Genomic DNA, 14,678 nt, shown 5'->3' with positions numbered 1-14,678 from the left:
ACTTTGGGAGGCCGAGGTGGGTGGATCATGAGGTCAGGAGTTCGAGACCAGTCTGGCCAACATAGTGAAACCCCGTCTCTACTAAAAATACAAAAAATTAGCTGGGTGTGGTGGTGTGCACCTGTAATCCCAGCTACTTGGGAGGCTGAGGCAGGAGAATCACATGAACCCGGGAGGTGGAGGTTGCAGTGAGGCGAGACTGTGCCACTGCACTCCAGCCTGGGCGACAGAACGAGACTCTCTCTAAAACAAAACAAAACAAAAACAAAAAAGAACTGTTCTCTAATTTATATTAACAGCAATCTGGAGAACAGGCATGGGTGTGGATATTAAGGGTATGGGATAATGGTGGAAGGCACATAGAGTTGGATCAGGATGAATTTATTGATTTGGGCACACTAAGTAGGGACTCTGCATTTAATGTTGCAGCTCAGGGAGTTAAAATAAGGTTCTAATAGTTTATTTGCTTGGTTAGCTGAAATATGCATTAAAAGATGGCCCACTGTGAGGGAGCTGGAAATGCCTGATATCTCTTGGTTTAATGTAGAGGAAGGGATCCAAAGGCTTAGGGAGATTGAGATGGTGGAGTATCCAATACTCACTTTAGACCTACACATCGCAGCTGGGAGGGTCCAGAAGATATACCCTTGACCAATGCCTTGTGAAACAGATTTGTGAGGGTAGCACCTGAATCTTTGAAGAGCCCTGTAATTGCTCTTCTCTGTATGTCAGACCTAATGGTGAGAACCACAGTCACTCAACTACAAAATTGAAATACGACGGGAATAACTGGATCCCAAAGTGGCAGGGGCCAAGTGACAGCACTCAACCATCAAAAGCAAGGTAAGCGTAGCTACCGTAATGGACAACGGAGGCAGAGTGACAATCAGAATAGTCTGACTCATGCAGAGCTCTGGCATTGGCTAATTAATCACGGTGTTCCTAGAAGTGAAACAGACAGGAAGCCTACTGCATTCCTACTTAATTTATACAAACAGAAGACCTCTAGGTCAAATGGACGAAAGACTAATTTGAATTATAAAAAGTGAATCATGGTTCCTCAATCAATTGGAAATCAATCAATTTCCAGACTTTAGCCAGTTTATAGACCCAGAACCTCTTGAATGAAGGCAAGGCCAGGTTCCCTTGAGGAAGGACCCCACTACATTACTGACAATTTATGCAGTGAATCTTTCTCCTATCCTTCCCCAAGGAGACCTCCATCCAACCTTTCACTTTGGGGACTACTGGACACTGGCTCTGAGCTGACGTTGATTCCAGAGGACTTAAAACATCATTGTGGTCCTCCAGTTAAACTAGGGGCTCGTGGAGGTCAGGTAATTAATGGAGTTTTAGCTTAGGTCTGACTTACAGTGGGTCCAGTGGGTCCCTGGACTCATCCTGTGGTCATTACCCCAGTGCCAGGATGCAGAATTGGCACAGACATACTTAGAAGCTGGCAGAACTCCCACATGGGTTCCCTGACTGCTAGGGTGAGGGCTATCATGGTGGGGAAGGAAGCCCTTACAGCTGCCTCTACCTAAAAAAATAGTAAATCAAAAACAATATCACATCCCTGGAGGGACTGCAGAGATCAGTGCCACCATCAAGGACTTGAAAGATGCAGAAGTGGTGATTCCCACCACATCCCCGTTAACTCTTCCACTTGGCCTGTGCACAAGACAGATGGATCTTGGATAGTGGATTATCATAAGCTTAACCAAGTGGTGACTCCACTTGCAGCTGCTGTACCAGATGTGGTTTCATTGCTTGAGCAAATTAACACATCTCCTGGTACCTGGTATGCAGCCATTGACTCTGCAAATGCCTTTCTCCACTCCTGTCCATAAGGCCCACCAGAAGCAATCTGCTATCAGCTGGCAAGGCCAGCAATATACCTTTACTGTCCTACCTCAGGGGTATATCAACTCTCCAGCTTTTTGTCATAATCTTATTTGGAGAGATCTTGATCGCTTTTCGCTTCCGCAAGATATCACACTGGTCCATTACATTGATGACATTATGCAGAGTGGATCCAGTGATCAAGAAGTAGCAAACACACTGGACTTATTAATGTGACATTTGCATGCCAGAGGATGGGAAATAAATCCGACTAAAATTCAGGGACCTTCTGTCTCAGTAAAATTTCTAGGGATCCAGTGGTGTGGGGCCTGTCCAGATATTCCCTCTAAGGTAAAGGATAAATTGCTGTGTTTGGCCTCTCCTACAACCAAGAAAGAGGCACAATGCCTAGTGGGCATATTTGGATTTTGGAGGCAACACGTTCCTCATTTGGGTATATTACTCCAGCCCATTTACTGAGTGACCTGAAAGGCTGCCAGTTTTGAGAGGGGTCCAGAACAGAAGAAGGCTCTGCAACAGGTCCAGACCGCTGTGCAAGCTGCTCTGCCACCTGGGCCATATGACCCAGCAGATCCAATGGTGTTTAATGTGTCAGTGGCAGATAGGGATGTTGTTTGGAGTCTTTGGCAGGCTCCCATAGGTGAATCGCAATGGAGACTTCTAGGATTTTGGAGCAAGGCCCTGCCATCTTCTGCAGATAACCACTCTCCTTTTTTTTTTTTTTTTTTTTTGAGATGCAGTGTCACTCTCGCCAAGCTGGAGTGCAGTGGTGCGATCTCGGCTCACTACAACCTCCACCTCCTGCGTTCAAGCGATTCTCCTGCCTCAGCCTCCCAAGTAGCTGGGAATACAGGTGTGCGCCACCACTTCCAGCTCATTTTTGTATTTTTAGTAAAGATGGGGTTTCACCATGTTGGCCAGGATGGTCTCAATCTCTTGACCTCGTGATCTGCCCACCTCAGCCTCCCAAAGTGCTGATTACAGATGTGAACCACCACGCCCAACCAACTACTCTCTTTTTCAGAGTCAGCTCTTGGCCTGTTACCAGGCTTTGGTGGAAACTGAATGTTTGACTATGGGTCATCAAGTCACCATGCGACCTGAACTGCCTATCATGAGCTGGGTGCTTTCAGACCCATCTAACCATAAAGTGGGGTGTGCATAGCAGCATTCCATCATCAAATGGAAGTGGTATATATGTGATCAGGCTCAAGCAGGTCCTGAAGGCACAAGTAAATTACATGAGGAAGTGGCTCAAATGCCCATGGCCTCCACTCCTGCCACTATGCCTTCTCTCCCCCCGTCTGCATCGATGGCCTCATGGGGAGTTCCCTATGATCAGTTGACAGAGGAAAAGAAGATTAGGGCCTGCTTCACAGACAGTTCTGCATGATATGCAGGCACCACCCAAAAGTGGACAGCTGCAGCACTACAGCCCCTTTCTAGGACATCCCTGAAGGACAACGATGAAGGGAAATCTTCCCAGTGGGCAGAACTTAGAGCAGTGCACCTGGTTGTGCACTTTGCATGGGAGGAGAAATGGCCAGATATGTGATTATATACTGATTCATGGGCTGTAGCCAATAGTTTGGCTGGATGGTCACAGACTTGGAAGGCGCATGATTGGAAACTTCGTGGCAAAGAAATTTGGGGAAGAGGTATGTGGATGGACCTCTCTGAGTGGTCAAAGACTGAAGATATTTGTATCCCATGTGAGTGCTCACCAACGGGTGACCTCAGTGGAGGAGGAGTTTAATAATCTAGTGGATAGGACGACCCATTTTGTGGACACCACTCAGCCTCTTTCCCCAAAACCCCCTGCCATCAGCCATGGCCAACAAAGTGGCCATGGTGGCAGGGATGGAGGTTATGCATGGGCTCAGCAACATGGACTTCCACTCACCAAGGCTGACCTGGCTATGGCCACTGCTGAGTGCCCAATTTGCCAGCAGCAGAGACCAACACCAAGGCCTCAGTATGTCACCATTCCTTGGGTGATCAGCCAGCTACCTGGTGGCAGATTGATTATATTGGACCTCTTCCATCATGGAAAGGGCAGAGGATTGCCCTCACTCAAATAGACACTTACTCTGGATATGGGTTTGCCCATCCTGTATGCAATGCTTCTGCCAAGACTACCATTTGTGGAATGCTTTTTGTTGTTGTTGTTGTTGTTGTTGTTGTTTTGAGACGGGGTGTCACTCTATTGCCCAGGCTGGAGTGCAGTGGCACAATCTTGGCTCTCTGCAACATCCGCCTCCCGGGTTCAAGTGATTCTCCTGCCTCAACCTCCCAAGTAGCTAGGATTACAGGCACCTGCCACCACACCCAGCTAATTTTTGTATTTTCAGTACAGATGGGGTTTCACCATGTTGGCCAGGCTGGCCCTGAACTCCTGACCTCAAGTGATCTGCTCACCTCGGCCTCCCAAAGTGCTGGGATTACAGGCGTGAGCCACCGCACCCGGCCGACTCATGGAATGCCTTATCCACCATCATGGCATTCCACGCAGCACAGCCTCTGACCAAGGCATTCACTTTGCAGCTAAAGAAGTGCGACAGTAGGCTGATGCTCATGGAATTCACTGGTCTTACCATGTTCTCCACCATCCTAAAGCAGCTGGATTGACAGAACGGTGGAATGGCCTATTGAAGTCACAATTACAACACCAACTAGGTGACAATACTTTGCAGGACTGGGGGAAAGTTCTCCAGAAGGCCGTGTATCCTCTGAATCAGCGTCCAGTACATGGTACTGTTTCTCCCACAACCAGGATTCACAGGTCCAGGAATCGAGGGGTGGAAGTGGAAGTGGCACTACTCACCATCACTCCTAGTGATCCACTAGCAAATTTTTTGCTTCCTCTCCTGCAACACTATGTTCTGGTGGCCTAGAGGTCTTAATTCCAGAGGGATGAGTGCTGCCACCAGGAGACACAACAATGATTCCATTACACTGGAAGTTAAGATGGTCACCTGGACACTTTGGGCTCCTCCTCAAGTCAACAGGCTCAGAAAGGAGTTACAGTGTTGGTTAAGGTGACTGACCCAGACTATCAAGATGAAATCAGTCTACAACTCCACAACTGAGGTAAGGAAGAGTATGCATGGAATACAGGAGATCCACTAGGGCATCTCTTAGTATTACCATGCCCTGTGATTAAGGTCAATGCGAAACTACAACAGCCAAATCCAGGCAGGACTACAAATGACCTGGACCGTTCAGGAATGAAGGTTAGGGTCACTCCACCAGGAAAAAAATCCATCACCTGCTGAGGTATTTGTGGAAGGCAAAGTTAATACAGAATGGGTAGAAGGTAGTCATCAATACCAGCTATGACCACGTGACCAGCTGCAGAACTGAGGACTGTAACTGCCATGAGTATTTCCTCCTTTGTTAAAAACATGTTTGTGTATGTATACACTTGTACTAATATCTTCACTTTATATTTCCCTTTCCTTTATCATGTGACATAAGATTTATTGATTTCATAACAGCATTTAAGTATTGTTAACTTTATGTAATAGTATTTGGGTTGGGGATTGGTGTTTCTGGTTGTATGAAGGATAGTTTTATTATATTACATGTAATTATGACATTATTGTCTTTATTTGAAAATTACATATGATCTCAGGAGATGTGTATGGGTTCAAGTTGACAAGGGGTGGGCCTGTAATGTTAATACTGTCAACTTGATGGGATTGAAGGATGCAATATTGATCCTGGGTGTGTCTGCGAGGGTGATGCCAAAGGAGATTAACATTTGAGTCACCGGGCTGGGAAAAGCAGACCTACCCTTAACTGGGTAGGCACCATCTAATCAGCCACCAGGGAATACAGAGCAGGCAGAAAAACATGAAGAGGTGAGATGGGCCTAGCCTCCCAGCCTATATCTTTCTCCCATGCTGGATGCTTCCTGCCCTCGAACATCAGACTCCAAGTTCTTCAGTTTGGGGACCCGGATTAGCTCTCCTTGCTTCTCAGCTTGCACACAGTCTATTGTGGGACCTTGTGATCATGTAAATCAATAATAAATTCCCGTTTGGAGATATATCCTATTAATTTTGTCCCTCTAAGAGAACCCTGACTAAAACAAGTAGTGTGGGGCTCGTGACAAAAACTGATAGCTTTGCTGCCAAAGGGGGGTCCTGTCGCATGACAGAGCTGTTGTCCACAGCAAATACCAACTCACACTACTGGAATTATAAATTTCACTATTTGAATAACCACTGCTCAATTCAGAATTTAGCAGCTTTTCTGAAGGAACCATAAATAGGAATTCAGTGGTTCCTATAGTAGGAACTGGACTTGGTAATCCCAGCCTGTAATCCCAGCACTTCGGGAGGCCAAGGCGGGCGGATCACTTGAAGCCAGGAGATTGAGACCAGCCTGGCCAACACAGTAAAATCCTATCTCTACAAAAAATACAAAATCGTAAAAACTAGCTGGGCGTAAATTTTTATTATTTAGGTGGTACACACTTGTAATCCCAGCTACTCAGGAGGCTGAGGCAGGAAAATCGCTTGAACCCAGGAGGCGGAGGCTGCAGTGAGCCGAGATCATGCCACTGCACTCCAGCCTGCGTAACAGAGCGAGACTCCGTCTCAAAAAAAAAAAAAGGTTCCTATAGTAGTATTGGCACACCTGTGACCCATTTATAACAGACGAATGTGGGTGGGAAGCCCTATTCTGTGCTCGTCCAGCCTACTTTACATATAAAGTATTATTGTAACTCCAGATCATGACAGGGAAAATGCTGAGAAATGAGTTCATTAAAGAGCTTTTAAAAGCCTAACAGATTATAAAGTCAAAGAATTCCATGAAAAGCAACTATTCAGTTGCTTTTACTATTCAGTTATGCCTTTTTCCTATTCTATCTCTGACAACTATTATTACTAGTTATGCTTTGGGAGCTGTTATGAACCAAAAACTAAAAAGGATGTCTATAACTAGTTTGTTTGTTTGTTTGTTTGTTTTGAGACAGAGTCTCACTCTGTCGCCCAGGCTGGAGTGCAGTGGCCGGATCTCAGTTCACTGCAAGCTCCGCCTCCCGGGTTCACGCCATTCTCTGGCCTCAGCCTCCCGAGTAGCTGAGACTACAGGCACCCACCACCTCGCCCGGCTAGTTTTTTGTATTTTTTAGTAGAGACGGGGTTTCACCGTGTTAGCCAGGATGGTCTCGATCTCCTGACCTCGTGATCCACCCGTCTTGGCCTCCCAAAGTGCTGGGAGTCTATAACTAGTTTTGATAGAGGCAGGAGGCAAACAAATGTCTAGGCAGACACGGGCGGGTCCTCAGTGAAACCCGAACTTTAATCTGAAAACTGTCCTGGGTAAATCCTTGGATCGGATTGAGAACCTGCCTTCCCGTTTGGCATGATTGATCCCCATCCTTCACCTATTTAACCTGTAACTACCCTTTCCTAATTGGTTTTCTACACTGTCCTGCCCACCTTTGAGTGGTGTCTTCGCTTTGACCTTTTTTGCATACTCACAAACCAATCAGCACACGCTCCCCATTCTGAATCAATAAAGAGCCCCAGGCTCAGCCATATTGGGGAACTTTCCTGTCTTCGGGTAGTAGAACCACCCACCACGTTCTCTCTTTTTGCTAAGAGCTTTCCTTTCGATTAATAAATCCTACTCCACTCACGTGCCTAATTCGTCCTACTCGTGAGACAAGAACCTGGACCTAGTTGAGCTAAGGAGCAAAAATCCTTCATCAGCTTCATTGTCAAAGAGAACTTAAAAGGACATCTGTGCCATCCTTAACAACATACCATAAAAGTCCAGTAAATTTAATTTTCCCCAGAAATACATAATGACATTTATATGATACAATCTACTCAAAACTTTTCCTAATATAAGTCACACGGTAAAAATACAGTCAAAAACACCAATACATTTTAAATATCATTTATCAGAATGCGGATTATCAAAGGGCAGCTTTTATCCATCGTAATCTTTCCCCTACCCAGCCCTCAGCATCCCCACACCCCACACACACACACTCCCAGATGATTCCTGGGCTGAGCGTGGTTCGTGGAATATGAACAGTAGCTAAAATGCAGCCTAAGAGGGTAAAACCGATAGAAAATTACACAGTTGCAAAGTGGGAAGGTCATGAGGCTGCAAGCACATCTACCTAGACACTTAGCATCTGTATTTCATCAACAGTTAAGCTATTCGTTACCTGTCACCACATAAATAGAATACGATTTTAAAATACACACACACCCCTACCTTATGGAAAATGATCCTAGAAAGGTAATGCTAGTGTCATTTTTCAAGTTAAAGTACTATTTTTTTTTCCCAGAAATCCCCAGTTTTCAATAAATTAAAGAGATTATCCAATTTTATAGTTATTCCATTCTGAAACATGTATAAGTACAATATACTCTTTAAATGCTCTAGAGATGTTAAACTGGTTCTTCGAGTATTCCAAAATTAATTTTAATAAATTCATGTATGAATTTCATCTAACACGGAATCACTTGAAGTTACTATTCAGCTATGCCTTAAATGCTTAGTTACATATTTTATGGATAAAAGGACATGACACTATTATTTTCAAATCTGGATGTTCAGGAGGATCAAAAAATGAACTCTTGTGAATAAGAAGCATTTACTCTTAAAAAAAAAAAACAACTCTCATTGACCATTAACACTCTTCCTCTTCTATCCATACAGAAAATAAAGTTAACTTTAAATAGATTTGTGAGTAAGAGTCAAGAGAATTTGGAAGCTGGGAACAGAAGTTCCTATGCTTTACTGAAGCACCAGTTTAATCTGACACTCACTGTGGCCTTGAATGAGTCACCTTTCAGGGCTGAGTTCTCTAATCTGTAAAATGAGAGTGTTATGTTAAATGTTTACTGAGGTTGACTATTCTATCAGCTACTTGTAATTTGGCTGCATCATTTCAGTTAGCTATAAATAAACCTCCTAAGACCCTCAATGTGAATATGAACTATTATTTCATATATCAAGTATTCTCAATCACAACTGAGTTGAGGTTTATTAAAAAACAAAAGCTTTTTGGCAAAGGGAGGGACTGAAAACAAATTCACCAGTGCATGGTGCCCTGCTTGAGCCAATCTGAGTAGAGCTTAAGAAACTCCACCCAGTTCTGGCTAACATCAAAGGAGACTCAACACCACTCTGCCAGAAAATAAGCCCCGTATTATCTAACCAGGCACCAAGGGAACACACAGTTTTCAAGCACAGCACTTCATATATCTGATCTTTCATTCTGACGACATGCCTGAAGTGAAACTATCAGTGAGCAGAGTTTTTGAAAATAGGTAAACTAAGGTAAGAGGCAACTACATGGCATGATGATAAAATACTCTCTTAACTACAGTCTCACTATTAAGAGCTAGGTGCTCATAAACAGGAAATAAGAATATAGGATGAGGCCACAGTACTTTCTCTGTTGTATGCTTTACTTTGGATAGTTCACAAACTCTGGAATTAATTACTGTACTAAAAATATTTTGCACGTCTATACAGATTAAACAGTGTTTGTTAATATCTAACTTAATTACACAGAAGTTCTGAAGAACCTTTTAAGTTCCATGAAGTCCTCCCGAAAATTTTAGGTCATTCGCATCTAGAGCCATTCACTTGCGGTCTGTGCTCATTCTGTCTGATGAGAAATTGGCAATCTGGTTTACCAATGGCCTGTTGCTGACTCTGTCCTCTTCTATTTATCCCTTGACAGGTGCTACTATGAGTGCTAAAATGAAGGGAAAAAAAACTCATGAAAAGCTAGAACAGAGCTTGGGCAACATAGCAAAACCCCATCTCTACAAACACAAGCAAAAATTAGCCAGGCATGGTGGCACGTGCCCTGTAGTCCCCGCTACTCAGGAGGCTGAGGTGGGAGGACTGATTGAGCCTAGGAGATTGAGGCTGCGGTGAGCCACTATTTCACCACTGCACTCCGGTGTGAGCAACAGAGTGAAACCCTGACTCAAAAAAAAAAAGCAAGAATAGAAGCCTAACTCCCACCATCATACTCACTTTTCCTAACCACTGTAGTACTTTCATTTTACTGTGTCATATTAGCCAAATTTCTACCAACATTCATTTGCAGTAGCCAGCATTCTCTTTTTAAAAGTACAGAATCCTATTTCTTAATTTAAAAGTGGGTAAGAAAATGTACACCCCTGGAAAGACCATTGTTCATCCCAGAGATGGTTCTATTGAAGATGTCTGAATTTTTGGTTCTGGTGTGAAAAAGGACGAAAAATATTTGGCAACGCGGGAACTTCCAGGGAATAAAGCAGATATAGACATGGTTATCAAAGTAGGGAGAGGGTATACAGGCCCAGGAGCCCTAGGAGGCAAAAGAAAGGGAGTTAATACAATGCCAAAGACAAGCTTGGTATCTTTCGAAATATTGCCTCCTGTCAGTTTCAGCAGAAAGGAAGAAACTTTCTTCTCAGTGACCTGGACTACTTTAGAAACAAAGTTGTAAGTGATAACTTTGTTTCCTTGAGGCAAATCATTTTGAGTTCCAAACAACCCATTTAATACACTTTTAATAATTATTACTAAAGGGAGGATACTGCGTATAATGCTCCCTTATATTTTCTCTATAATCCATAGCCTGTCCTTTTTTGGGTGAGTGGGTGGGTTATGGACAAGACACATAACCGTAAAGATATCTGGGTTAATATTTTATTTTATACGTTTGTTTTTGCATGACATTTAAATGACAGAGAATTCTAAAGCCAACACTAAGCTGCTATCCTAGGACATTAGTGAGAATGCTGTGGCCAAAATACAGTGCTTGTTCCTCAGGCTTGAAAGGAACCCCACGTTGCAGCCAGTGTGGGAGATCATTTATTATCTTGATGGATACAGGTATAGCCTGCTTCATAATAATTTCATATTCAACATCAGATTTTTTTTTAGTATGCCTAGCAGGTTTTTAGTTACTAATTAACTTTATTACCCAGATTTGTTTCTTACTGAACTTCTTTCAGAGGCCTGTTACACATCAAGCCGAACTTTGTCTGGCAGTTGTGTTGTTTTTAATTTATTTAACCACAAAATCCTGATTTATACTTTCAAGCAAAATGGTATTTTACTTAAAAATAAATCTTTAGCAAGGATGTCTATAGGAATCAACTACCATCTTACACAGTTCGCAGACATATGATTCCTCAGACAAATCTGAATTTCTTCTGCTTCTCCTCCGAACAAGACTTGCAGATAGCAACAGACAACTGAGGAAGATCTTGACTATCCTGAGCAATGAACTACAACCCCCCTGTAGAATATATTAACTGTACACCCCTAGGTTCCTCCCTACACAGTTCAAGGACAACAGCTGTGCGATTACAAACTGATGGAATTTCCAGGCTTGACAGGGTTCTGTTCATAACCACCATTTGTCCTGTTCATCATAGGATTAGCAACAGCAGAGAGCCCTTGATTACTAGAATAGCTGAGGCCATCACACAGCTACATTCCTACATGAAAGAACACACCGATACAGGTTTAAAGAAGTTACATTTTACTTTGATGTAGTTACCAAAGAGTCCCCCCCACTACCCCCCATTTAAGGGAGCCCTGTCCTCTGGATATAAAAATACTGTATATACTTGCACACACATATTCACATACATAAAACCTTGCATCACAAAGTTAAAAGGTTACCTTGCTTCCTTACTGGAACTATCCAGGCAGCTTGTGTTCAGTCCTGACTAAATGCACTTTAGATCAGGTACCTGCCTTCAACATTTCTGTTCAAATGAATTTCAATCTATTTCTCCAGGAAGAATAAACCAGATACCTCCCACTGTTAGCCATGTGATACAGGCAGCATGATGTCTGAAGTCTGGTTATGTAGGCCAAAATAAGAAATGACAATGACACAGCATTTACATTTCTGATATCACCATCCTTAAGAATGAATCTTCTATTTTATCTGAATTTTTTAAATGAGTAAAACTTTAAAAGATTCTTAATAATACCTAACCCCTCCAAATTTTGAAAAAGGAGCATTTTTAAAAACTTTACATTTATCCCACTTCCTTCCTCTTATTAACACAGAAAAACATTCAGAGTTAATCTATACCAATCCAAAAATTATTTCTAATCACATTCTAAAGGCTTTTTGTTTTGTTTTGTTTTTTTGGAGACAGGGTCTTGGCCTGTTGGCCCAGGATGCAGAATACAGTGGCATGATCTCGGCTCACTACAACCTCCAACTCCTGGGTTCAAGTGATTCTCCTGCCTCAACCTCCTGAGTAGCTGCGATTGCAGGTGTGCATACCACCATGCCTGGCTAATTTTTGTATTTTCAGTAGAGAGGAGGTTTCATCGTGTTGGCCAGACAGGTCTCAAACTACTGGCCTCAAGTGGCCACCTCGGCCTCCCAAAGAGCTGGGATTACAGGCATGAGCCACCGTGCCTGGCTCTAAAGGCTTACACCAGTTCAAATGATCTAGGATCAAATCCCCTCACTTTAACAGATGAAAAAAAATGAGAAATAGAAAAAACAAGCCACTTATAAATGAGGCTGGGACAAAGGATCAGGCTAAAAGAGCCAGAGAACACCAAAAACAGAAGAAGTGCATGACAAAATAAGCAAAACCTTGTAGTTTTGTAGTTTCTGCTTTTATCTGAAACAATGACTTCACTGTACTTCGAATACTTTTTGAATTATACCACTTATATATACCTTTACCTACCTACTACTTATACCTATTTTTTTCTTCTTCAAGGAGGGAGGCAGGCAGGAAGAATCCTGAACATCAGGAAAACATTCCACCTGATCTTTAAAGGGACCCCAATGCCTAGATGTCTTTTTCTTTTTTTTTTTTTTTTTGGTAAATCCACACTCTTTCCTGTGATATCAAGGCTGACTGAGAAGACTTAGCCCTATCACCTACCATAGTCATCAGCAGCTTTCCATGTGGGGTCTCCCTACAATTTAGTCACATGGGACCATCTGCATTCTTACATTATCACTGTACACCCTATGTTCATTTGCTCTCCACGCTTGAAGTTATCTTCTCTCCCTCCTCATTTGTGAAAGTCTTGAAATCAAGGTCCACATCAATTATCTTACCACCTTTTCTATGACTCCTTTTTAGAATCTTTCTCCTAGTGGTATTCAAACCTAATACATCATCAGTACTTACAACAGTAGAGTCTGGCCTATACTGTAGTTCAGTGGTCCCCAAACCTTTTTGGCATCAGGGACAGGTTTCGTGGAAAACAATTTTCCACAGATAGCAGGAGAAGTGAGGGGGAGGAGATGGTTTCAGGATGAAACTCTTCCACCTCAGATCATCAGGCATTCTCATAGGATTCTCATAGGAGCATGCAACCTAGATCCATCACATGCTCAGTTCACAATAGGGTTCACGCCCCTGTGAGAATCTAAAGCTGATCTGACAGAAGGCAGAACTCAGGCACACTCATTGCAAAGTTAATGTAATGCTGTTCACCTGTTGTTCACCTCCTGCTGTACAGCCCAGTTCCTAACTGGCCATGGACTGGTCCTAGTCTGCAGACCGAGTGTTGGGGACCCCCGCTGTAGTTAGTTGTATATACCAGCTCCTGTAAACTGCTTGGTCCCAGAAGAGAAGGACCACATCAAAGTGATGTGCAAACCGTCTCTGTTCCTAGTAGATTACACAGGAGACAGGCCAAAATGATAAAAACCAACAAAACAAGGGGCTAAAAACACATTTCTAAAATGACACAATGGAAGTTATTAGAAATTGAATCTAATTTGAAATTAATCAAAAGTTCCAAAATTATAAAACCTCTTCACAACTATAAAAAGAATAAACAGATTCAAGGCTGAAGGGTTCTCAACAATTATGAATATTCACCTTGGCCAGGCGCGGTGGCTCATGCCTGTAATCCCAGCACTTTGGGAGGCTGAGGTGGGCAGATTACGAGGTCAAGAGATTGAGACCATCCTGGCCAACAAGGTGAAACCCCTCTCTACTAAAAATATGAAAATTAGCCAGACGTGGTGGTGCACACCTGTAGTCCCAGCTACTTGGGAGGCGAGGCAGGAGAATCTCTTGAACCTGGGAGGTGGAGGTTTCAGTGAACCAAAATCACACCACTGCACTCCAGCCTGGGTGACACAGCAAGACTCCGTCTCAAAATATAAAAAAAAAAAGAATATTCACCTCATTTCGTCCACTTTCTAAACTCAAACTTTCTTGAGTTTGTACAAGAGCAAGCATGTTTTCTGGAATTAAGGAAAGAAAGCCAGTAAGGAGTAACCGTATGAACCAGCTCTCCATGCTAATCATCTAATCATTATTAGGCAAAGCAACAAAAATAGCTCTCTCTGCTTTTAGAAAAGCATGACATGATGCAATATAGCAAAAACAAATATTCAAGATGGTTGACCAGTTACTGGCCTGGCATGGTGACTCACACCTGTAATCCCAGAACTTTGGGAGGCCAAAGCAGGAAGACCACTTGAGCCCAGGAATTCAAGACTAGCCTGGGCAAGATGGCAAGACACCATCTCTACAAAAAAATTTTTTTTAATTAGTTGGGCTTGGTGGTGTGTGCCTGTAGTGCCAGCCTCTCAGGAGGTTGAGGCAGTAGGATTCCTTGAGCCCAGGAGCTTGAGAATGCAGTGAGCTATGATTACAACACTGTACTCCAGTCTGGGCAAGAAAGTGAGACCACATCTCTGAGAGACAGAGAGAGAAATACAGAAAGGTATCAGCTACTACCATCATGTTAATATGATCATATAAACATAAAACTTTTATAATTATTAAAATATTAAATCTCTATAGTTATCAGCTCATATTATCTAT

At 42.9% G+C, this 14,678-nt stretch overlaps 1 protein-coding gene across 10 annotated transcripts in view; it reads right to left on the bottom strand.

Annotated features, from left to right (window-relative positions):
• Positions 1-14,678, bottom strand: part of MAP4 (microtubule associated protein 4) — a 221,976-nt gene that overhangs the window by 145,306 nt on the left and 61,992 nt on the right. For 6 of the 10 annotated variants that reach the window (XM_038004004.2, XM_007984088.3, XM_038004002.2 and 3 more), the window contains exon 2: positions 9,429-9,601. The exons of the other annotated variants lie outside the window; for them this stretch is intronic. In XM_038004004.2, coding sequence (XP_037859932.2) covers positions 9,429-9,442 — 14 coding nt within the window. In that variant the 5' untranslated portion in view covers positions 9,443-9,601. The remainder of the gene's footprint in view (positions 1-9,428; positions 9,602-14,678) is intronic. 10 annotated transcript variants of the gene reach the window in all.

This window comes from Chlorocebus sabaeus, chromosome 22 (genome assembly GCF_047675955.1).
Source record: "Chlorocebus sabaeus isolate Y175 chromosome 22, mChlSab1.0.hap1, whole genome shotgun sequence".
Lineage (NCBI taxonomy): Eukaryota > Metazoa > Chordata > Mammalia > Primates > Cercopithecidae > Chlorocebus > Chlorocebus sabaeus.
The sequence above is the reverse complement of the archived record's forward strand: the minus strand, read 5'-3'. Positions and strand labels throughout refer to the sequence as shown.